The sequence below is a fragment of the Lytechinus pictus genome, chromosome 18 (assembly GCF_037042905.1).
Source record: "Lytechinus pictus isolate F3 Inbred chromosome 18, Lp3.0, whole genome shotgun sequence".
NCBI classification, from domain to species: domain Eukaryota; kingdom Metazoa; phylum Echinodermata; class Echinoidea; order Temnopleuroida; family Toxopneustidae; genus Lytechinus; species Lytechinus pictus.
In genome coordinates, this window is record NC_087262.1 from 14,647,501 (window position 1) to 14,673,428 (window position 25,928).

The 25,928-nt window shown below is 33.9% G+C and overlaps 2 protein-coding genes across 2 annotated transcripts in view; both read left to right on the forward strand.

Annotated features, from left to right (window-relative positions):
- The window catches only part of LOC129281446 (PDZ and LIM domain protein 3-like), a 52,445-nt gene extending 42,930 nt beyond the window's left edge, over positions 1 to 9,515 (forward strand). The window contains exons 8-10 of the mRNA XM_064113463.1: positions 1,188 to 1,205; positions 4,897 to 4,957; positions 7,494 to 9,515. Of these exons, the coding sequence (XP_063969533.1) occupies positions 1,188 to 1,205; positions 4,897 to 4,957; positions 7,494 to 7,500 (86 nt within the window). The 3' untranslated portion in view covers positions 7,501 to 9,515. The remainder of the gene's footprint in view (positions 1 to 1,187; positions 1,206 to 4,896; positions 4,958 to 7,493) is intronic.
- LOC129281445 (PDZ and LIM domain protein 7-like) overlaps positions 7,578 to 25,928 on the forward strand; it is a 41,894-nt gene continuing 23,543 nt past the window's right edge. Inside the window, exons 1-3 of the mRNA XM_064113464.1 lie at positions 7,578 to 7,586; positions 8,798 to 8,801; positions 21,163 to 21,280. Of these exons, the coding sequence (XP_063969534.1) occupies positions 7,578 to 7,586; positions 8,798 to 8,801; positions 21,163 to 21,280 (131 nt within the window). The remainder of the gene's footprint in view (positions 7,587 to 8,797; positions 8,802 to 21,162; positions 21,281 to 25,928) is intronic.

The window sequence follows — 25,928 nt, forward strand, 5'->3', positions numbered from 1 at the left end:
TATGGGTTGATATTCATATGGGGTTAATGATCTTATTGGGTTGATATTCATATGGGGTTAATGATCTTATAGGGTAATATTCATATGGGGTTAATGATCATATGGGTTGATATTCATATGGGGTTAATGATCTTATTGGGTTGATATTCATATGGGGTTAATGATCTTATTGGGTTGATATTCATACGGGGTTAATGATCTTATAGGGTGATATTCATATGGGGTTGATGATCATATGGGTTGATATTCATATGGGGTTAATGCTCTTTCGGGGTTGATATTCATATGGGAATAATGATTTTAACTTAGGGGGTTTATTTTGATATGGGGTTGATATTCATATGGGGTCAATGATCTTAAGGGGCTGATATCATATGGGGTTAATGATCTTATGGGGTTGATATTCATATGGGATTAATGATTTTATGGGGTTGATATTCATATGGGAATAATGATTTTCACTTAGTGGCTTTATATTGATATGGGGTTGATATTCATAAGGGGTTAATGATCTTATGGGGTTAATGATCTTATGGGGCTGATATTCACATTGGCTTAATAATTTTATGGGGTTGATATTCATATGCGGTTAATGATCTTTTTGGGTTGATATTTATATGGGATTAATGATTTTATGGGGTTGATATTGATCTTATTGGGTTATTGTCATATGGGGTTAATGATCTTATGGGGATATTGTCGTATTCGGTTAACAATCTTGGGGTTAATGATCACTGAAGTACAATCAAATGGGTTTCATAATCAGATACAGTGATCAGATTTTATTAGTAATCAAACATGGTCGACCAGCTAAAAACTTAAAACTTCTAAACATGTATGAAGTTACCATTCAGAGAGTGTATGATCTCATTAAAACTGGATTTATTATACATAATTTAGCCTTTGTAAGTCAAATTTCTTCTAGGTCAAACAGATATGACTTAGACAAAGTTACACTTGGTATGTTGCAGAAAGAGATATGTTTTAAACGCAACTAAAAAAAAATCAAGCGCAAGTCTTTGGTTGAAAATCCAGTTGCGTTTGATTTTTTTTTAAATATGCGTTTGAGCGCAACTTTTTCTGCAACGGGCGCCTTATGTAACTTTACAGATTTTATTATACAAATGGAGACTTAAAATCTTGAAACAAGATAATTTTTTATCACTATTTTGTTATAACCTCCACAGACGGCGGCGAGGGAGAAGGTAAAACAAAACCTCTGAAATTAATCACAGGATCTACATTCATGGTTGATCCTGGGGGAGTGTGTCATGAAGCCATTTTTCAGTGATTGTCACTGACTTGTTTGCTCTGAGCCAATCAGATGCAAGGATTTCAGTAGCTTGTAACAGTTGCCAGTAAACATCACTGATGACTTTTTTCATGAAATGCTCCCCTGCTCATTAATGACTAATTAATCACTTTCCACATCGCTTCAAGGGGTATAAATAAGGCTTCAGCTTGCCATATATCGATATTAATACCACATAACTATGATTTGTTTCAATATGGTGAAGAGGTTTATATTCCTTAACCATGCTTCAGCTAACCTAAGGATGTCTTTATCATGTATAAGGAAGCACTAATTGCTTTCATTATGATTAATTATATCTTTTCTTTTTCTCTTTAATGGTATATTCCGGGGCTTCCGTTCTCACTTTCTACTTTTTTTAATCCTTTTTTTTTATTTTCACATTTCATCAACTCCTAAACATGTACCCTATTTAGACATGATGCATCAAAGCTCAGCAAGATTCACCCAATGCTAATGGATGCACATTATACAAACTTCATGGTCCTGTGACATAAAACTTTCATAGCAATTGATCATAAGGCTGATTTCTATGATTGATTGCATTGATTATTGTGTATGATCAATCGTGAAAACCAGTCCCATTATGAATTGCTTAGCTTTATGTTTCCGGGATTGGGCGAGTGTTTCATAAAGCTGTTCATAAGTTAAGAGCGACTTTAAGAATGACTCATGACCCTATCTTACACGCTGAATAATCACCAATGAACATTCAATCGTGAATATCATTTACCACAAGAAAGGATCACCAGTCGTTCTTAAAGTCACTCTGAACTTAAGAACAGCTTTATGAAATGACCCCCAGGTCGTAAAAACAGTCTAAAGCTGCACCACAAACTCATGACATCATGATTATTCCATTGTGATGTCATCATTTGAATCTGTAATTATTGGCTGAAATCAGTCAAATGACTAATCGTTTATTTGAGCTTACCTGAAAATTCTCTTCATGACCTCTTGTGATTGTGATTAGTTCTATTGTTCGGTCATGGTTTTCACATGAAGATGGTTTAACAAATAACAAGGATCCATATCTCTTTCTTATAAAACATATGTTAATACGCATAATTTGCCAAGGCATTGGAATAACTACACACACTTGATATTTTTGATACAGTCCAAATACCCTTGGCTGCACCTCAGATGTTTAAGAACTGTTCCAAATGTACCTCGGGTGTGTAATTGTTACGAGTGCCCTCAAGATGTGTTTTATTTGTATACTCAGGGTACTGTAACACAAAGGTTAGCCATTTTTACGATTGATTGTGCATTGCAGTCAATGAAATCATTTGTAGAAATATGTTCTACAATCATTGCTAAGCCTTGTGTCACGGGCCCCAGATCTCTCTTTTCCTTATAATATGCATTTAACATCATAATCTAATATCAAAGGCCTTATATTGAAGAACATGTTACAGCTTAACACACTTGTGTATATTGATCAGAATTAAGTTATAAATAAATTAAGTCCACTAATGAATATTTTATATCCCTCATGTCACTTCTTTTTCTTATTCACCTTTTATTTCATTTCTATGCAATGTTCTGTAATATTTCATAATAGCAGAGCGAGACTATAGGCGCCACTTTTCCGACGGCGGCAGCGTCAACATCAAATCTTAACCTAAGGTTAAGATTTTTAAATGACATCATAACTTAGAAATTACATGGACCTAGTTTATGAAACTTGGACATAAGGGTAATCAAGTATTACTGAACATCCTGCCTTGGTTTCAGGTCACACGACCAAGGCCAAAGGTCATTTAGGGTCGATAAACTTTGGCCATGTTGGGGGTATTTGTGGAATTGGCATCATAACTTAGAAAGTTTATGGATCTAGTTCATGAAACATAGACATATGGGTAATCAAGGATAAATGATTGCTTTGCACACATCTTAGATCACATGATCATGGTCAAAGGTATTTTTTGGTCAATGGACATAGTATTTTATTATCATATGAATGTTTTCTTTTGTGGATAATTATTCAATAGCTGCTTTCAAAGTCAGAACTGCTGCTATATCAAATCGCGTAATGCAGGCGAGACTGCCAGAGGCATTCCACTTGTTACATATCTAGTTTGCTCCATTGCTCCACACGACCAGGAGCCAACTAAATTTTAGTTTGGTGTTTTTAATTGAAAATACAATTACAGTGTAAAATTCAAATTAAGATACTTCCACAGGAACTAATATAGGTCTGAGCATATGTGAAAATTTTGATTAATTAGTAATTTAAACTCACTTTCATGCTTATTTCATGCAGCAGCAATAATAATTATGATCATCATCGTTTCATTTCAAATTTGCATTGGATGAAATATTGAATTATTACAATTAAAACATTGTCAATCCGATATATTGGTATTATGCTTTATGCTTATTGTATTCACCTTTACATGCTTTATAATTCATCTCTTATTTTCAAAGTTGATGCACTCCTATTTTAATGTTTGATAAAATCAGTTTCAATCTTTCTTCAAAAGTTAATATCAGAATACCAGAAATGCACTCAAGAAATAAATCACTGAATAGTTCCTGCCACAATACCCAATCTTATAGTTCACAGTCTTTTTATTCAGCATCCCCTCAACACAGGAACAATCTACCTCAATATATAAAACAAGCAGATTCAACAGACAAATCAAAATCCATGTGAAAAACCTACTTTTTTTTGTTAGAATAGCCTTTTCCATTAGCATATGCAGCCCCTCAACTGTCTACAGTCTACTGTGAACTATACATATATTACTTAAATTTTTTGCCAGAATTAGTTCTCTCTTTCTATTGTTTATTAAGCACTTAGAGACATGTTTTGTGATAAAGCATTATACAAATATTGTTATTATTATTAATTATTATTAGAATGAATGGTTAATATAGTCCCGTCATTTATTTTTATTATTTTTATTATTTATTTTTATTTTTTATTTTTATTTTTATTTTTTTATTTTTTATTCATTATATATATAAATTGTTTATTTCTTTATTTTATCTTATTTTTTATTCATAAAATGTAATTATGAAAGGGGGCCTTCACCCTACAAGCTCTGCTTTTTAGTTGGTCTCCTTCTCTTTCGATTTCATAGTATTATTGTATTATAAAAATGATTTAAATGTTATATTTTGTAAATATGTATATTGAACTATCATTGTAAATGTAAAAAGATTGAAAGAGAAAATGAATGAATTGAATTGAATTGAATTTATGCAAAGAAATAAAACAACCCAAACAGGTTCCAAGTTTACACATTATTAATGAAGTTGATAATATTTGTTAAATTCAATTTTGTTGGATTCTTTTTCACAAACAATGCATTCCATAGAATTAATGGGTTTATTTTAGGATATCAGATTTTATTCACATGGTATCCAAATTCAATCCATCCAGTGAAACCGGGACCAAGATGAGTAATTTGTCAATGGAGCACAACTGTAACTGCAGGTGTAATCCTGTTTTTATTAGACAAACAAAACAACATAAAAGCCATGGCGACTGAGTTTATTTTTATTTCTTTTAAACGAAATTTAGACCTAAGCGTAATTTAATCTGTTTTACTCTCTCTCGCCTTTTATTCCCTCAGGATTCTTTGTTATCAATGAGCTGCTGTACTGTGAAACCTGCAAGAATCGCATCCAGCATCAGTAAGTCTTGAACAAAGCCTAAAGATCCATCAGTAAACAAGGGACAGTTGATTTGGGGGTGGGGGGGGGGGTCATTTAAGAATTGAGGATATAGCAGATGGAAGTATCAGGGATACTTGAAAGTGGTACAGGGGCAAGTGGTTCAGGTGGCTAGGGTATGTACTATTTTTGAAAACATAAAACACTTTTCCAATTTGGTGGTAAGTGGATATGAGATGTTTATGACTTAACGGAGTTAACCTGTTGACAGTTGAATTCCGTGATTCCCACTGACCTTGTACAGGGATCACCCAGTTCCCATAGCCAACAGGTTAAGTTTTCATTTCTTTGTTTTTGTTTTGTTTTCTATGGGGAGGGCAATTTGTTATAGGACCTATCTTTAACCCTCCTTTTTTCCAAGTAATGGTATTCATCTCGGAGGCGAATATTGTTTATTTCAGTTCGTTCTGTATTGGAATAAGATATATCTGCAAAGCTGATTCTTATCGGGAATATATGCAGCCTTATTTTCCATGTTATCTGTTATAAGGACTATCTTTAACCTTGAATAAGGTGTATCTATCACCTCATTGACATTACCTTATGTTCATAAGGCCTAACGTGGTCCTTGTTTTCCATGAGGTTTATCCGCATCCTTATTTTAATAAAGTATGTCAGTCACCTCATTGGCATAGGTTTTATCTTGCACCTTATTTGCACAAGGGCTAGTGGTTACTGTATATGCATAATGTCAAACTGTGACCTTACTTGCATAAGGTTTAGCTGTAAAATTGTTTTTATTTAAGGTCTAAGTCGTCTAACCATAACGTAAGGTTCTTCTCTGACTGTGTTTTGAAAGGAATGATTCCTTGTTCACATAAGTAAAAAAAAAAAATGGTATGTAAATGGTATTTAGGAGTGAATATGGTCTTGTCAAATGCAACTTAAATGCAATGAACGACTGTGTGTCACGACTACTTGTGTAATATTTTCTTTCAAACAAATTACTGAATGTGTGTATTTGACCATTGAAATTTCAGTACTGTATGACTTGTGACTTTTCATGACTTGTTTAGGTCGCCAAATAAGTAAAAAAAATTGTTGGCAATCCTGAATCCAGACGTGTTTCACAAAACAGGATAGTGCTATTTGATTAGCCAACCCTGTTTCACAAAACATAGTGCTATTTGATCAGCCAATAGGCAATATATAGCAATAATGTTTTAGAGTTCTAGTATTTATTGTTTTTCTTATAGCATCGCGTTGTACTGTTTTACATGATATTGATGTAAAGTAAACCTTAGAGAGTACAGTTGGCAAAGATTTACACCAGGGTCCTTATTGCATAAATCTGATTTGCTGAATCCTATCATGTGACCAGTCTAGTCTGCAGGCACAGACCCTGATTGAAACTTTGATCAACAAGTGTGTCTCTGTGTCTCCACGCAAAGACTAGCACATGCAAAACTTGCTGTTTCGAGGCCTTCAGTACACAAGGCATGAGTAGGCTGCACATTCAGACCCTTGACTCGAGTGAAGGGTTTGCACAGCAGACTATGACCAGTCTTGCATTTCATGTAACAGCTAAACTAGTTTTCAGTTGTCCATATGATCTCCAAGCGGTCAGAGAGTATCCGTTCAAAAGTACTGCTGACTGCACAAACCTTATGCACTTATCATAACCTGGGAAATGGGTGATTCTTTTTCTTTAAATATGCACTGGAAGCACCTACTTGCACTGGTGTGTGTTTCATAAAGCTGTTCGTAAGCTAAGAGCGACTTTAAGAACGACTGGTGATCCTCTCTTGTGGTAAATGGTATATTCATTGGCGATGGTTTAGCGCGTAAGAAAGGTTCACCAGTCATTCTTAAAGTCGCTCTTATCTTACGAACAGCTTTATGAAACGGCCTCCAGGATAATAGTTTGTAGAGTACTTAAAGGAGAATGAAACCCTTGAAACCAGCTGAATCCATATCAAAGAGAAAAATCAAAGAAACATATTGTTGAAAGTTTGAGGAAGATTGAATGAATAATAAGAAAGTTATGAGCATTTGAATATTGAGATCTCTAATGCCATGTAGATCCTCCCATTGGCAATGCGACCAAGATCTGTGATGTCACACACGTACAACTCCCTCATTGCTTTAGTACTTATTTCACTTATATTCTCACTTTTATAGAATCTATCACAAGGTGAGGTGTTCTCTTTATGAGAGGACAAGTACAGAGGTTTCACAACATTATATCATTGATGAATCGTTTGTCATATGATTAGAATGAGCAAAAAGAGATGTTTTGGGGTATATTTTCAGTGTCCAAAAGGGGAGAGTTGTTCATCTGTGATATCATAGATCTTGGTTGCGTTGCCAATGGGAGGATCTCCATAGCATTAGTGATCTCGACATTCAAATGCTCATAACTCTTCTATTGCTAGTCCTATTTTACTCAAACTTTTGTTGATCTTATTCTTTGATTTTTCTGCTTTCATAAAAGCTAACTTGCTCCAAGAGTTTCATTCTCCTTTAACATTCATTGGTAATCTTTTGAACTTTTCAGGACATAATCAAGGTCAAGTGTGCTTCTCTGACTAATCAGTAAATGTGCCTGGAGAAGAGCACATTACCGTACCTTAAATTCCTCATGCCGTCTGTGAGATGATTTTTAACCGATTTCCAAATCCTGAAATTCTGCAGCCTCATTTTTTCACATACATGTGTCCTTTCTTGAAATCAATTATTATGTCTGCACTGCCAAACTTGATGAATGCCATGTCTTGCCTGATATTGTACATTTTCACAAAGGATACATATATATCTCAATATTATATCCAACTGAATGTATTGCATATATGTGGCAGTATTGCACAGATATTATATCTACATGCAATTGAGTTATGATCAATATATATGCATTTTAATACTATCCGACCTACAAGTTTCGAATGCTGGCAATGAATGCTCTATATTTATGTATATTATTTTGGTTTTGATTAAAATCAAAATTAGATTTTATGCATATACACCAGTTTGCAAATTTATGTGTATCATTATCCCATCCCGTGCCTTAAAACCTAATCCTTTCATGAATATTCATTAGTATTCAGTCTTCCAAGGAAATTGCATCTATTCTCACCGCTTTGCAATTTTTATTGATTATCATATGTGTACATGAACCAGTCTATTTATTTCTAAAGTAGACTCATGCATATGCATTGCTTAGTATGCAAATATATGTCTATCACCAAATTGCTTGCCTTATAGCCTAACCTTTGCCATGAATATTCATTAGTATTTAGTCTTCCAAGGAAACTGAATCTTTGCACACTCCTTTTGTGATTCTTGTGAATTATTCATGAAATAGTCTATTTATTCTTTATTTATTATGAAATACATAATCATCAATTCTATAAGGAAATGTTTTCTAAAAGTAATATATATAATTATTTATTAGCTATGGGGTATTCATTTATACTATTTTTCTTTACCTTTGTTATTATAAATAAATTAAATTCACTTCTGATTTTCTTAACTTCCAAACCTGAACATTTTATTTTTAGCAGTATTTTTATTACATATCAATTTATTTTATATCATTATTATGATGATATCATCATTGTCTATTGCTAATCATTTTAATGTGTAAAGTACATATATGATATAAGATTTATTTTAGTATTAGTTTATACTTCTATTTTCTATTCCTCATATTCTAATTTCAATGGAAAATCCCTTTCTTGCCATTGGCAAATTTATGCCCTTATTGGTAAACAAAAACAATCTCATTTAATTTAAAAGGGATGGATTTCTTCATTATTTTCCTGTTTTTGTGAATCTTTCTCTTTTCCCTATTTTCTCTTTCAGAGAGGTGAATATAGACAATGAAGATATTATTTTCTTTTTGTAGCATTTCTTTTTCATGTAGTATAATAGTGACCAACAGATATAGCATATGGATATAGGTCTGATATAATCCTTTTTTTTTTATCTGTCTTTGAAACCATATTTTATTTGATTTATGACATTCATCTGACCAGGGGATGTATCACAAACAGATTTGTTTGATATCTTCAACATTATTGATGGTATTTTTTGTATTATGATTTTCCATAGGCTTTCAACTGTTACACTTATTGTACGATTGATTGTATATTTTGTGTAACCGGGCCTTTATCATTTAGTATCCCCTCAGATAGTATTATTTGTTGTTTTATGCTATTATCAAATAGAAATACATAATGAGATCACTGTATATACTTGAATAAAGATTAGAAGTAGTACAAATATGAAAAAAAAATATTTTAGTTACATGTAGAATGTATGGGAAAGATAATGATTTTAATTTTAGAATCTTGTTGTGTGAATATTATTTATATAGTTGTAGAACCTTTCAGGTTTGATTAAGGATCATGAAGGAACTTCTGAAATCTAATTTTTCTTAAAATTTTAGAAAAAAAAAGTTCTTTTAATTTTGTTGTTATGAACTCAATATGTACAATGTTGCATTGTAAAATTACATTACTGCTTTACTGTAAAAACCTTTGTTCTCTATATAGCCAAAATAAAGAGGCGTATCCAATTATTTTCTGTTTATTTTCATTTTATTAAAAAAATTATTTTACCATTTGGGGCAATTCTATTCCTTTCCTGGGGCTATTTATTTATTTGATTTTTTAAACAATTCTTTAAAGATGTTTTATAATCTTTTCAAAGAAGAATCTTTCTTATTCCATTCATTATCTTATTCTTCTTATTTTAGAACCACATTATCTTATCATTTCTATTTCTAATTCACTGGGAATAACTTTCTGAACTGCTCTTTTGCTTTTGTGCCTTTTCAGCCTACTTCTAGCACTTGTTAGATTCATGTTGTCAGAAGTTGAGCAATTGTTGAATACAAACAGGGACAAATTAATCATGCGGAATATCGAAATTAAGAGGGGAAAATATGGCATTGCCCTGGATGAGCTGTTTTACGTATGGGTTGGTGGTGTGGAGTTGATACGAAATAATTTGTTGTTGGTGTGAAATGTTCTTGTAAACCCTTTGTCTTATTGATAATCCAAAATTTATGATATTTACTCCAGCGACAATTGAAATATTCCAGATCAGTAAAAACTTATAGGTATGATTGATTGTAAAGTTGTTAATGGAGGATCCAGGATATAGATTGTTGTGGAAGGGGGGGGGGTTCACATTCTATAAAAATATTTGACTAGCAAAAAGGAGGGGGGTGGCACCAAGTTGCAGCTGGTGCATTTTCTAATCCAAAAGTTATTGATGAAAAGAAAATGGTAATTACCATTTATACGGGATGCAAAAAGATCATTTGGTTTAGGCGGGCAGGGAGAGAGGGGGGGGGGGGTATGTTCCCCCTTCGCTCCGTCCCTGGGTACGGCTCTGATTTTATGGCTCCTTCCTTCAAATCTCATGTATGGATGCCTGTAGATGAAACTTTATTTACTTCCGATTTTCTTCGGGCGATATTCTCTGATGTTGGCAGACACGAAGTGCTACAATTCTCTGTCCTTAACCCTCTACAGTGATTCGTTTTCTACAGTGATTCGTTTTCACTGAAAAAAATTTACCTGTTGTAAAATCCTTAACTCTGCATAAACTAAAATAGTGGTGTAGTATTGAATTATCAATCATACACATCTTTTTTAATACAAACCAATAACAGTTATGATTGTATTGATGTTGACCAGAATTGACCAGAATTTCATTCACATTTCTGTTGTGAGAAGATGATCGAGTCAATATTATCATCACTACCAGTTGAACTCCACAATGTCCTTGTGCAGAATGTGCATGCCGCCCTCTGTGTTTGGGTTTGAGCCAGTGATGATGCTGTCATGGCAGTGTAATGTTGTTAATTGTTCATCGAGGGTTTCCTAACGTGAGTTATCTTACACAACTCATCAATCATCGGTGTTATCACCAGATGTGAAGAGCTTTCTGCAAAGTGAAAGGAATTTTTCCAGGCTGTTGCGCCTCCGCCTCCGTTGTGAGCTTTCTTAACAAAACTCTTCCAAAAGGGAAAGCTCAAAAGAGAGAGGAGTTTGTCCATTAAACGGAACATTTTAAACTTGTCTCTTCTTTTAGAACCGAGACTTGAAGGAATTTCTCCCTGCAAGAGCAAAAGTACAAATTGGTACTGGTGCAGAGTTCCATTTTTTTTAAATCAAAATTTAAGAAAGCAAATTTTTCTAGGATTTTCTGTTTCACATCAAGATGGTGTACCTTAAGCATACATATATTTCAAAATCATTGTATGTATGTGGTGATGTCTATAGTCTTAGTTGGATTTTGTGATGACAGTATGATGATTGTGCGATAGTCATGAAGGTCATTTGATCTTGAAACTAGGATCATATCTTGAAAGATGAGACAGTAATATTCCAGGGTCCCCTTTCTATGCGGTCATTCCCCGTCACTTATGGGGGCCCCCTTATGAGTTAGAGTGAACTAGCCTTGCGAGAGGTGGTGATGACATTGCAGTGTAGATAAATAGGTCAGGGGAAAAAGATGATGAAAAGGTAATGCCTTTGAAATTGAGTTTAATGACGTTGCCCCCTTGGGTAGATTGGTATGCGGATGGTGATTGACGGCCCAAGATGCTCCCACAGAGCTCATCTTGGTTATGTGTGGTTGATATGACAGAGAGGGGAAGAAGATGGAGCTGCGAAAAAGTTAAAAGCAGCGGGGATGATAGCTCAAGACTTTGCCTTCCTCCCGTGTTATGAACCTTTACATTCAAAAGATGGCCGCCAAGGATAGGGGGCTACTGTCGTTTCCGTCGGGATTGGGGTTAATTGGATAGCCAGTTTGTTTTTGCTGCGTGTAGAGCGTCGTAGAGAGTGCGTCGTTGGGTGTCTCCTTGTCCGTCACCATGTTTTTGCTACGCCTGGGTTCCTCGACGGCTACGACAAAGTAAATATGGCATGATAATTTTATTTTCTTTGATCACCTTCGAAGTGTTGATATTTGATTGGATTTGTTTGTTTTTATTTTATATTAGTATCTGCCTGCAGTGATTCTGCCCCATGTTACATGAACCTGCACCTAGTCTTGTTTTCAGACACCACTATGGTCTTGTGATGCTTGTGTTTCAGTTGTAACATAGTCTTTGCATTGTATTCTTATCTGACCAATCATTGCAGAAAATAAGTTATTTGATAATTATTTCAAACAATGAAAATGAAGGATTAAAAAAAAAAAATTCTAATGGTACTGTTGATGAACTTTGACACTAGGGTTAGTCTTACTTTCAGCTTGCCCAAGTGACATTTCTGTCTTATAATCCCCACTTATCAGTCATACTTCTAATGGAATAATAATTACCAAACTTATAAGGGTGATGTGACAGATTGTAACTTTATATTGTTCCATAGAATGAGAAGTCTTTTTGAAATGTTTTCAGTGAAAAATGAAAAATCAAATAACATCAGCATAATGGGAATGACCTGTAACTTTGTCTGGCATAAACCTATTTGGGAAATAATTTTATTTTTGTCCATGACGTTAATCCAAAGACTTGTAAAGTTTTCATTTTACATTAGAATTTGTGAAAATCTTGTTTTTATGTCTATTTGGAATGCTTTCAGGAAAAAAAATGTGAAAAGTCAAGTAAGAATCAGAATAATGGGAGTGACTTGTAACTTTGTATAGCCTAAGCCTGGTCGGGCAATCAAGTTTGACTTTTTTGTCTATTACATCAATCCAAGGATTTGTAATGTTTCCATTTTACATACATGATTTTGTGGAAATCTTGTTATACACAATTCTCCTTAGAACCAAGCTAGCTTGTTATTTTTTATTTTTTGTGTGTTTGTTTGTTTTTGCTACATATCTTGTTTGTATCTGTCTGTTTCTCTCATGAGGAGGGAAAAAATAATTGTACCTTGAAACATTTCTGTGAATCTTTCTGTATGCACGTTCTGATAAGCTTTTGGAATCTCCCTTGGTCCCATCCATATTCAATTTTGTTAGCATGATATTGTGAAAATCATACCAACATTTTACAGAACATTTATTTGTATAAGTTGGCCTTGTTGTTTATTTTTATCCTATGTTAAAAATATTAATGTACCAAACAAAGACCAATTTTGCATGATTTTTTTTCATACATGTTTTATTTAATGAGGGTAGTGATCTCAGACTTAAAGTTTATCTGCCTTTAGGCCTAGCAGCAGCGCGTAACACTGGCACTGGTCCAACGGTATGTTACAGAACATATAAAGTTGGCCTTGATGTTTATTTTTTTCCTGTTATTAATGAATTGCAAAATTATTACTGTACCAAACGACCCATTTTGCATGATTTTTTCATACATGTTTTATTTAATGAGGGTAGTGATCTCAGACATAAAATTTATCTGCCTTTGGGCCTAGCAGCAGCGCGTAACACTGGCACTGGTCCAACGGTATGTTACAGAACATATAAAGTTGGCATTGATGTTTATTTTTTTTCCTGTTATTAATGAATTGCAAAAATTATTACTGTACCAAATGACCCATTTTGCATGATTTTTTTCATACATGTTTTATTTAATGAGGGTAGTGATCTCAGACTTAAAGTTTATCTGCCTTTGGGCCTTGCAGCAGCGCGTAACACAGGTACTGGTCCAACGGTATGTTACAGAACATATAAAGTTGGCCTTGATGTTTTTATTTTTTTCCTGTCATTAATAAATTGCAAAAATTATTACTGTACCAAACGACCCATTTTGCATGATTTTTTCATACATGTTTTATTTAATGAGGGTATAGTGATCTTAGACTTAAAATTTATCTGCCTTTAGGCCTTGCAGCAGCACGCAACACTAGCACTGGTCCAACAGTACCAGACCAGTAAAAATTGCTGTCGGGCCAGTAACTTTTCAGAAATAGCCAGATTTACTGATCCAACATGACCAGTAAAAATGTATAAATCTGATACAATATATTCTCCTCTTTTGTAAATTATAAAAATGGCTCTGGTATTTTAAAAAATGTCTCTCTAAAATTGAGAAATGTCTCTCATGAATAATGTTATGTGTGTACTGGTGGTTGTATGTTTTTTTTTAGGGGGGCAATAACTGACAGCAAAATGCACTCAATTTTTTTGTATATGTTTTTCTTTATTTTTGGGGACCAGTAAATTTTAGGTTCTGACCAGTAAATAATGGAAAAACTGGCCCAACCTGACCAGTAGAAAAAGAGTGTTAGTGTGGAGCTCTGCTTGCAGTAATGCTATTATCCTTCAATTAGATATTTTACTAGAATTCATATTTATGAAGAATTGTTGATAGTTATAGGCTCTATAGAAAGTATGAATGTAAGAGAAGAAGAACCTTTCTGATACAGTGATGGCCTTTTTTTTTTACAAAAGGAGGAATTCTTCCTTTTGCAACATAACTTCGATAGATTCACTATGTTTGTTTAAATTGGCCCATTTCAGATATTTTCCTTCTTTTTAGAATAATCAATTTTAATTTGCATTCCTAAATTCATGAAAAAAAAATTTGATATTTACATTTATTTTCTAGATACAATCATTCCCTACCCCTGTTTTTTTTTTTGGGGGGTCACAATTCAAATTTAGGTAAATTTTATTTGTCTTAATTAATGCAGCTTTCTAAGAAATATAAACATGTTTAAAGTACAGGGGCGGTATTCTGAAAACGTTCTTATCTTAATTTTGTTCTTATCTACGTCACGATCTCAAATTGGTATTCTGAAAACGTTCTTATCTTTTTCTTATCTTTTGTTCTTATCTTTTTCTTATCTTGCTAAACATCCTATGCTGAGCGCGTAAATGCATTACTCGCGCATATAATACAAAAGCGCGCTAAAAAGATAAGAACAAAATGAAGATAAGTGGTATTCTGAAAACGTTCTTATCTTTCACGATATTTATGATGATATTTAAGATAGCTAGAGGGTTATCACATCTCACGATGTCCGCGTTCTTTCTTGCTCAAACTCGATGGTCACTAGTAGTAACAAGTACCCACAAGTATTCCTCCCACCCTTTCTTTCATTCACCCTTTATTTTCCCGTCTCTTTTTTCTATCCCTTTTTTCTTTCTTTCTTTCTTTATTTATTTTCTCTTTTTCTTCCTTTCTATCTGTCTGTCTTTCTCCCTTTCTATGTGTCTGTCTTTTTTCCTTTCTTTAAGTTCATTCTTCTTTTATATTTTTTGTTTTATTCTTTTGAATCTTTTAATTTCTTAACTTTTCTTTTGCTTTGTTTCATTTATTCTTCATCGTTCTTCCTTTTTTATTTTCCCTTTTCATTTTATCCCTTTCTTTCTTTTCTTGAATAAGTCTTTATTTCTGCTTTTATTCTTTCCCCTTTCTCTCTTCCTTTCCTTTTCTTTTCTTTTCATTTTCTTTCTTCCGTCACATTTTTGTAATCTTTTAATTTCTTCCTTATTTTTTTCTTTCATTCTTTCGTCCTTATATGTGCTTTTCCTTTTTTTCCCCTTTTTCTTTCTTTCTTCCTTCCCTTAATATTATTTTTCCCCTTATTATTTTTTTTCTTTTTTTTTTCTTTTTCTTTTTGGGTTCTTTTTTTTTTCTTTTTTCGTTCATTCGTTTGTTCTTTCTTTCATTTTTTTTCTTCAATTTCTGCTTCCTGACACTTGTGTCTTATTTACTTTCTTTTTTGTGTTTCATTCTTTATTCGCTCATTCTTTTTCGTTCATTCTTTATTTACTCTCTTTCTTTACTTTCCTCTCTGTGTCTTTCTTCTATCAATTAAAAAAAAATCTTCTTCTTAATTCTTTCCATTAATGTTTTTTCGTTTTCTTTTTTTATTCATTCTTCACTTTTCGTTCCTTTTCTTTATTTGAATTTACCTCTCTTTCTTTTTATCTTTCTCTAATCTTTATTTTTGCTTTAATTTTGCTTTCATTTTTTCTCTCTCATCTTTATTTCTTTGTTTCATTTTCCTTTTCCTCTCTTCCTTCACTTTTTACATTTTTTTATTCTTTCGTTTTCTCTTTCTCTCACACTGTCTTTTTTTTCAAACTTTTTTCTTTTTCGCTTCTTCATTACTTCATTTTATCCTTTTTTAATCTTTTTTATTTTGTCCTTTTACTTTTTTCCTTTAAGTTTCTTTCTTTTCTTTCTTTATTTTTTCTTCCTCACTTTATCATTGATAATCGTTCTATTTCTTTTTCCTTATTTTTTTTAATTTTTTTTTTCTTAAGTCATTTTTGATTGCTTACTTTCGTTTACTCATTACTTCTTTCATTATTTTCTGCTTTGTTCCTTTCATCTTTTTTTTAAATTTCTGCTTCATTCTGACACCTTTCTGTCTACTTACTTTCTTTCTTCATATTTTATTCTTTATTCGTACCTGCTTTATCTACTTTTTTTCTTTCTTTATTTTGTGCACGTGTCTCGAAATAATAATCAGTCATTGCGTATAAAATGCCTATTTCGCGCAATGCGCCAGAAACAGTGTACGCACAGCGCCCATGATATTCTCTTGACATAAGGAACGCTTCTATTGGTTAAACTGCCAATATAAAGCGCATTTTGATTGGTAATATCCTTAAAATGGGCGTGTTGAAGATAAGAAGGAGGCAGTCCTTACAAAGATAAGAACGCGTTAAGAAGATTTTCAGAATACCGATTTGCAATGATTTTAGCGTCTTCTTATCTCAATGAGATAAGATAAAAGATAAGAACAAAGATAAGAACGTTTTCAGAATACCACCCCAGGCCCTTATTCTCTAGGTACAGTCGATGCCCCCCCCCCCCCCTCTTGCAGGGGGGGGGGGGGTAGGCATCACCATTCAACAGTCAATTATACTTGTCTTAATTTAGGTTATTTGCCAAGTTCTAGGAGACTCAACATAGATACACATTCAGTCTCAACTTGGTATTTAGATTTTAGACTTATAAAGACTTTACATAATGAAAAGTAGATTCTGCATAGTATGTACTTTGAAAGAATATTTTGCACATGTAATTCAAATTCTGTTTTGCAATCATGTACATATAAATGTCATGAATGAAATCATATACAAGATGGCTTTAAGTATCAATCCATCTTCTATAAAAGTGACCTTGTCTCATTATCTGCTTGCTTGCAAAAGGGCACTTCCTCTATACTTTAACATATAGTTTAATGCCCTTGTAGCACTGAGCAGGTGATGTGAAGTATATACATGTACATTAATCATCATTAGTACACCAGATGATATATAAAATGACCTATGACTATAATCAAACGGTCATTTGTGAAATCAATTGTATACATGTATAGTGATATGCCAAACACATGTAGATAATCCCACTCTATTGCAATGTGTTCACCATTGGGGAGTTATACCATTGGTAAAAATAACATTAAACAGTCAAATTATATTTTTTTAGTTTATTTAAAACTTCTTTTTATACTTCTCATTTGGTATGTTGTTCTTGAAGGGATTTTTGCTCCAACCTTTTGATAAATATCAATATTTTATCACTGCACCCCCACTTTTTCTCACTGAATATTATGTTTATCTTATACCCCTTTCATACTGCGTCTTTCCCTGGCGAACTTCGCCGGCAAATGGAGAACTTATTAACTCATATGACACCCAAATTTGTCATAATTGTCTGGGAATGATAACTAAAGTATTTGTCTTCATTATGAAAGCAAAAGGAAACAAAATATTAAACATACGTAAAATACAATATAAACAGAATTTTTGAATATAAGCTCCCCATACTTTTAACACAAAGTTAGACCGTGGTCTAAGTTTAACCTGACTTCTAAGTTAAACCTGACTTCAGAATACGGGCCATATACACTAAGTGGTGTTAGACCAAATGGTTATTTGACGAACTAGTTGTAGGCTAACTAGGAGTAGACCACATGAGACGAGACTAAACAAAAAGGCGACAAAACGGGTGTAGACCGGTTGCAGTTTAGTGATGGGATGTGATCCATCAAATAACATACATTCCAATTTGGAATGTATAAATAATCAAATGGTAGGCACTGATGTGTCTGAAATGTAAATCAAATTTAATTGGGCATCTGCTTCATGTCTCCAATATACAGTATATATATTAAAAACATAGTTTGGTATTCTCATAATATTAAATGGGTTAACTCTAACTTAACTTTGCTCAAACTTTTAGTGCCTGTCGCCATCACTTCACCAAGAAGCTTTGTAAAGTGCCCACACCTCAAAATTATTAAGGAATGAATAGATTGATGATAAGAATGAACAAAATTGATTAATTAAGAAATAAGTAAAAAGATAAATTAATAAACCATTAAATATTATTAATGAATGAATGAAAGCTATATAAATCATGATTGATTTAGTTTTAATAAATAATCAAATACAATTATAATAATAATAGAAAATGAATTAGTGAATAGAAAATAATTGTAGTAAAGATTATAGTTATATGATTGTGTCCTGGCATAGTTTTAGCTAGCCAAATGTTAAGAAATACGTGTAATGAAAAAAAAATACTGGTACAAACCCAATCTCGCAATTAAAAAAACATTTTCAATGTAGACAAAGCGTTGAAAGTGAATTAGTTGTTTGACAACCTTTAATACAAATTATTTAGTAATATTAGTTTAAAGAACTGAAATGACACTTCCAAATGATGAATGACAGAGGATGGTCCACTTTCTTTCCTGTTGGCTGTCATTACACATTCAGGCAAATGTGTATGACATGAATACGAGCACTAGTCTCTTATGCATCTGCCATTTGAATTTTCTCTGTAAGCTACCCCCTCCCCCTTTTCTATCCATTACCTGCCCCTTCCCCTACCACTCCTACCCTTATCCTCCCTATCCCTCACCCTCCTTGACCCTTTCCCCACCCATTCCCTTCCACTTACCCTCCCCACCCCTTCCCCTGTCCCCCTATCATTTTCCCTAACCCTCTCCGACCCTTCCCCTACCCCACCATTACTCCTCCTCTCACCCTCCCTACCACTCCCCCATCCTACCCTTATCCTCCCCATCCCTTTCCCCACCCTCTTTGACCCTTTCCCCACCCATTCCCTGCCCCTTCCACTTACCCTCCCCTCCCCACCCCACCCTTTCCCTTATACTCCCTATCCCTTTCCCTAACCCTCCCTGACGCTTCCCCCACCATTACCCCTTCCCTCACCCTCCGTGACCCCTTCCCTTCCCTCTCCCCTCACCACATCCCCATAAACCTGACCCAGCAGTGAACTTCAAGGAGGATCAGGGGGTTGAATCGTCCCCCTTTTGGTATGTGTTATCTCTTGTAGTGTAAATTGATACAGTCCCATGTGCTAATATCTAAGTTGTTTCACTACATGGGTTTTAAGTACATACTGTGCTTAACGTACCAACTCAGTTGGCAATGTTTGATTTAAGTTATACCAAGCTGAACTTAAGACTACTTTGAGTTTTAAAGTAAATTAAAAAAGAATGAAAATGGTTGTGAAAGTACTCTCTGAAAGTGGTTTTATTGGGTATATTTTTCATTTTGGTCATTTATATTTAAGAAGGTAAATCTATAAACAACTTTCCATTATTTCTCAGAGTGCAATGGAAGAATAAACATCCAATAAAAATGAAAAAAAAACTATTTAGTTAGTGATACCAAGATAGACATTTTATATCAGAATCCAATCTTAAGATAGTTTACAATTCTATTTTCCTTCCACTTTTTGATTATACAGATATTGTTTATGATTCGGCAAGCAAAAAATACACTGACCGTTTGCAAAAATTACAAAATAGGGCCGGACGTCTCATTTTAAAAATAAATCCGTTTAATCACGTTTCAAACAATGATATTCATATCAAATTAGGATGGCAGTCTCTCAAATCAAGGCGTAAATCACATTTAAACATAATGGTATACAAATCCCTTCATAACTTAGCCCCACCTTATTTAGAAGAGTATTTCCAATATTGTAATTATTCGTATTCTCTCCGATCGCAAGGAAATATTAAAATTCCCAAACCCAAGAGTGAATGCTGTCGAACGTTCTTATATAGAGGATCACGAGGATATAATGATCTACCATCTACAATAAAATTATCAAATAGCCTATTTACTTTTTATAAAAATTTAAATCAGATAATTCAGCCTTGCCCTGACCTTTAAAAGAAATACTAGCGACAAGTGGGTGGGTAGGGGGGAGGGAGGGGGGTCGCGTTAGGGTATAGATGTATTCTTTTGCATTCTTTTTGTTGTTTTTCATTATTGTTTAGCTCAATTATTTCTAATGTATAATTCTATTTTATATAATATACAGTAACTGTTGTTATGTTATGTTATGTACAGTAACTGTTGTTACGTATTCTCTGGACCCCAGGGAAGAACAGTTTTGTTATATTAACAAAGCTGAGTGGGTTTATCCAGCCATCTCACTATACTTTTGATTTTATTATGTACATACATTTACCTTGTATTGTTTTTAACATTGTGATATGGAAAATAAATACCAATACCAACCAATAGCAACGACCGGAAAGTCATGTAATTATGTAACGTTGCCTATTTTAACAAAAATCATAAACACGCAATTGTTCTAGGAATTTTCCTGCTTTCCTTTAAACCCAGTCTGTGAGATACCTTACTTTACCCCATATTCATTTACGATGATATTGATAGCGAGATAATGATGGCAAGGCTTGCATCTGTCATCGCTCATCAATGTGCTTAAAGATATACCCTTGCCGCTCATTGAAGAAGATTGTTTAAATTATTTCAGTAATAGGTTTGCCTTGGTCATAAATAATCTAAAAGAAATTTACCAAACATGTTTCTTGCTAGCAAAGATATGTGGATTCAGTTTGCAAACATTTAGCAAATGGGTTTTTAAGAAACACATTTAATTTTGAATGTTGCCAATTTTTTGTACAAATAAGATGCATTGATTTTGAGTAAATGGGTCACATGATGTGCATTGCAGGATATGATAAATGCCAATTTAAGGATTTACCAAATTTAGTGATTTTCCACATAAAAACAAATATTTTCTAAAGTCTATGGCATGTGCCCAGTATGTTTATATGGGGGGTCTCTTTTAGCGAGTGACACGGTTGCAAATTGGCAATCGGTCGGAATGCCAGCATGTATGATAGTACACAGATACACCGCAGCAGATGGCCCCTATGGTATGGCAGCTATGCCGTGGCCTTTTATGCTTGGCCTATACCCATCCGCTCAATGCTCTCGATCCCTGCCCGCCCTCCCCTCCTTATCTACCATCCACACTGAGTAATTTGCGTAAGGCTCCTTCGTCTGGCCAAGTCCTCTCTCGGCTCGAATAATCCAGAATTTTTGGTACTGGATAAATAAAGGACCTCGCTCATTGTATTGGGATAGATTTTTGTTTGTTTACAGAAGCTGGTAAGAAGCATGACTTCTTTTTTAAATCATTGTTGTTCATTCTGCTCTTGAGGCCTTGGTTCTTGTCGTATATTGATTGAGTTGGTACACATCTACCCCGGATATCATTCAACATGCATCTTACTATCTTGAAGCGTCGTACCGCTCTCCTAACCAAACTCCCTTCCATTGCACATTCCTCGACAACCATCCCATTATGATTCTTACTGACTCTTACTCATAAGATCATTATTCGTTCCAAGTGACCTTTGACCTTGGAATGCCCCCTGTGCTGGAGACACTTCAAGTTTTCCATCCCCCCTCCCCTATAGCAGCATTCATCCAGCATTGCCCGACATACCTATAACTGTAATTCTAGAATGTGCATGGCTTTTGATATATTTATTTTCATGTCATGAAAGGTATTCTCGAGTCTTATGATTTGTAGGTTGTTTCTGGAAGCAGCTACTGCATTCCACCACCATTGTCGAATGAACCATTCCGGCATGTATAGAATTTGAAAAAGCTATTTAATACATGTTCATGATAGAATTGTGCTCAAGTACATTTTTAAGGTTCTTGGATGTTATAGCATGCTGTCAGCTTTCTAAGAATAATCAAGACATTCTTTCTGTTTCTAATTCTAATGTATTCATGTTGTTGTGCTCATCTCACAACTAGTGAGGATACAACTATCAAAATACCCTTTAATTTTGTAAAAACATATTTTCAGACAATTCTTTTAGATTTTCAAAGAGTTTGATGCATATATGATTGGTCTACAATTAAAGGTGAAGGATATTTTCTTATTTTTATTTCCCCTCTTTGAGTATTTCTACTGTTTTTACTTTTGATATGCTTCTTTAATTGCAGATTGGTTTGTTTTCCCATTTGTTTTTTATGTTTTGTTTTTTTTGGGGGGGAGGGGGAGGCAACATTCAGCAAAATCAATTTCACCAATTTCATGACAGTGTAATTTCAAATAGGTTTTGTGCTTTGTGTTTAACTGTTTTGGCATTATTCTAAAACATGATTTTTTTTCCTGTTTTCATTTATGGATTGCAATGGTAAATGCACAAGTGTTTGTTCTTTGTTGTTGGGATCATTCAGTATCATAATCGTCACTGTTTTTACTTTTGATTGTTATTCTGATTGGCGAAGGGTGTGTACTTTGTTGTTGGCATCATTCAAAAACTCTTTAGAAAGCATGTCTGATGATTTTCTGAGAGATTTTCTGTTGTTTTTCTTTTCATCTGATGATATTTAAGGAATTAAATGGATACATTCTTTTGGTTTATTTAATTGATTTGTGTGATGTTCAATTAATATTTTTGTAAGAGTTTAGCTTTTAGTATGAAGATGATAATTCATATAATAGCAATATCTTTAAAAAAATAGCACATTGTTTAAGCCCATTACTCTAAACAACAATTCCTTCAAACTTATAACTAATTGTTTAAACTTTTTCAAACAACTTGTTTTTAACTTGTTACAGTGATGGGCTTAAACAATGTGCTTCAAATTTTAAACAACATTTTACTGTATGTAGTGTCTATCTGACTGAGTAAGAGTAATACTGTGTGCAATTCCTACTTTATCAACTTTGCATCTTGCAGTGTTCACATTCTTTCACATGAAACTGATTTTGCCCGTAGGGAAGAATGTGTTTTTGATTCAGCCTATCGTCTTTTGATCACGAGACAGGGGGCATAATCTTAAAAAGGGGAAACTTTCATAAATCAAATACAAGTATTCAGTGATTTTCAGTGACAACTGTTATAAGCTACTGAAATCCTTGTATCTGATTGGCTGAGAGAAAATTTGTCAGTGCAAATTACTGACAAGATGCTCCATGAGACATGATTGATATGTTAGGCAAGCCATGTATGGTTTTGCACTGATGTTGTGAATGACTCTATACATTACCTGGTATGCTCTTAACAGCAGAGACCCGTATTCACCAACAAAACGTTGATTGTGATTGGCTGCTGAGCCCTGTTGCTATGGTAGTTGGTATAATCAAAGTAACATAATTTGCGCATTTCATGATACATGTGCACCCAAAATCTATTATTATCATGGGAGGCTTTTGGGTCGACCAATTTGTCCTAAGACGTGGAAGATAATATGGGCTGCGAGTAAGAATTGAATAATAAAAGAAATATGTAACTGAATGATGAATTAGAGGCATGGAGAAGAAAAAGGATTAATCAGTAGATTTGTATGTGATATCCCATGAAAAAAAGTGTAGTATATAATCACTTTGAAAGAGAATATTGTCATTGATTACATCATTACACTATTACACTATGGTTGACCAATCACTAACAATCAACACGTATGAGTGACATCACAATAATAAGGGCACAACTTGTAAGCATTTCTTGCTGAAAAAAACCCAGTGTCACATAATGTGATCACAGTGTGCTCACATAATTGATTATTGTACAAATAATGTTTATGAGTGCAATGGACAGAATACTTCATTCGGTGAAAAATGAAATGATCCATTCATTCATTTCATCTTTCACCGAATGAAGTATTTTGTCCATTGCACAGATGAAAAGAACAGTCATTCTTTGGTTCATATGACACCTAAAAATAGATATATTTTCATATGAAATTTGTGAATTTCAAAGCAGTGCGAGCTCAGTCTGTTGATTGTTGCATACTTACGACATGCACGCTGCAGACACGAGTGGTTTTACTTGTGGTGCCTGCAGTCTGGGTGTGTGCGTGCAATGGACAAAATTGTATGGATCAAAAATTGCACGTTGAATGAATCAAATATTGCACGGTTGATGACGTCATTGTAAATTGGGCTGAATGATCGATATCAAACAACCAATCAAATGAAAAGGATCTAGCTAGGTATCGTATAAATGAAAATATTATTCACACTGTTAAAATGCGCTAATTCAACAGTGTGAAGATATTTTCACACCTCAACAGTGTGACTGTTCACAGCGTTTTCACATGGTCGACTATGTGAATATTTGATTCACCCTGTTGAAATGCTCAAATTTGACAGTGTGAAGGTGATTTCGCATTGTGTTCCACACTGTGAACATACTGTGGCACACACTGTGGGAAATGGTGTTCTTTCCAGGAGGGTTAATTAAGAAAAAGCACGGATTGTGAGGCTTTATAAAAAGGGCCCCAGGGCCCTGTTTTACAAAGAGTTACGATTGATCCAATCAATGGAAAGCTAGCAAAGTCAACATCTAAAATATATGTTTCTTCAAAATGTTTTCTAGATATGATGTTTATGCATACATTCACTGTTTTCTTGACAATTCAGTATGCTTCCCTTTTGTTTTCAAAGGACATTGTGCAAATTTCCCAAAGAAAGAATTATGACATTGATGGATTTCCATATACTTGTTGTTGATCGGATCAATCGTAACTCATTGTAAGACGGGAGCCCTGATGTCACTTGTTTTACTTGCTTCCTTTCAGTATAAAGTTGGAGAGCGATGATTGAGTAGTCAAAGTAGTGTTAAATTGAAACAAGATGAGTGAGTGAGGCAACATCTTTCATTTTTCTAGAAACTTGTCAGACATTATTGAGATTCCTTGGAATCTTGGATCGTGTTTTGACAGCAGGGTGCCATTGCACAAAGCTGTTTTTAAGTATGGGCGACTCAGGGGGTGTTTGCAATCAATCGCAAACTTCTCTCACAGTTTTATGATTGATAGATCAATGTTTGCTGTAAAAAAAAAAATCAATTTTGCACCCCCTGTTGCCTGAAGCAGTTCGGAAATTGATTGCAAATTTGCAATTGTGATGATGTGAATTAATTCAAACTTGGAATTCTTCAAATGTACCAAGATTTTAGTGTGGTGAAATATGGAACCTGTGAAACAAAAACTTAGTGCTTAAATCTGCGGATGGATTTTATACTTATAAAAAAAAAAATAAAGTTCTGTCAGTAAAATTGACCGTTAGAAAATAAAATCACAAACCTGTAACTTTATTGTATGTCATTAAGATTATTTACTTTTCTTCATATTGAGCTGTATGTTTCATTTATTCTCTTTTTAAAATTTTGTTTGATATTTTCTTGATTTGGTATTGTTGGTTGTGATGTTTTACTTTAGAATCTGCGGTTGGACTGATTGTGAATGATTTTTTCTTATGATTTCATTTTCTTATGAGTGGTTTAATATTATTGTCACTGGACTCTTGATCAAATCTGGGTTTGTGTGGGCCATCTTTAATTTGCTGGCTTGCATTAAGTTAGGCAATGGCTATTTAGGAATTGTTGTTTATAAGCCATTATCCTATTCAACAAACCACCTAGAAAATTGACAATATTTGAAAAAATGTTCATCTGCATCTGATACTTCAACGATTGATTTTTATTGTGATAAGAACATGCAATCGAATTGAACTCTCACTTGCATGCCTTTTTGTTTTCATATTTTGTTTGTTTGTTGTTGCTCTTTACATTTTTTTATAAACAGTTTAAAAGGAGGGTATCACTGCTGTGAAGACAAAACTTCATATCTCAATAGAATTCAATTTTCTTGAGGGTGATAATTTAAACAAGACAACTGCATCATCAGGCCTTAATTTTATAGTTTTTTAGGGCTAGGCCGCATTTCCATAGGGCTCATTTCTATATTGCAGCACACATAGGGGGAGGGGAATTTAAAAAAAAAAGGG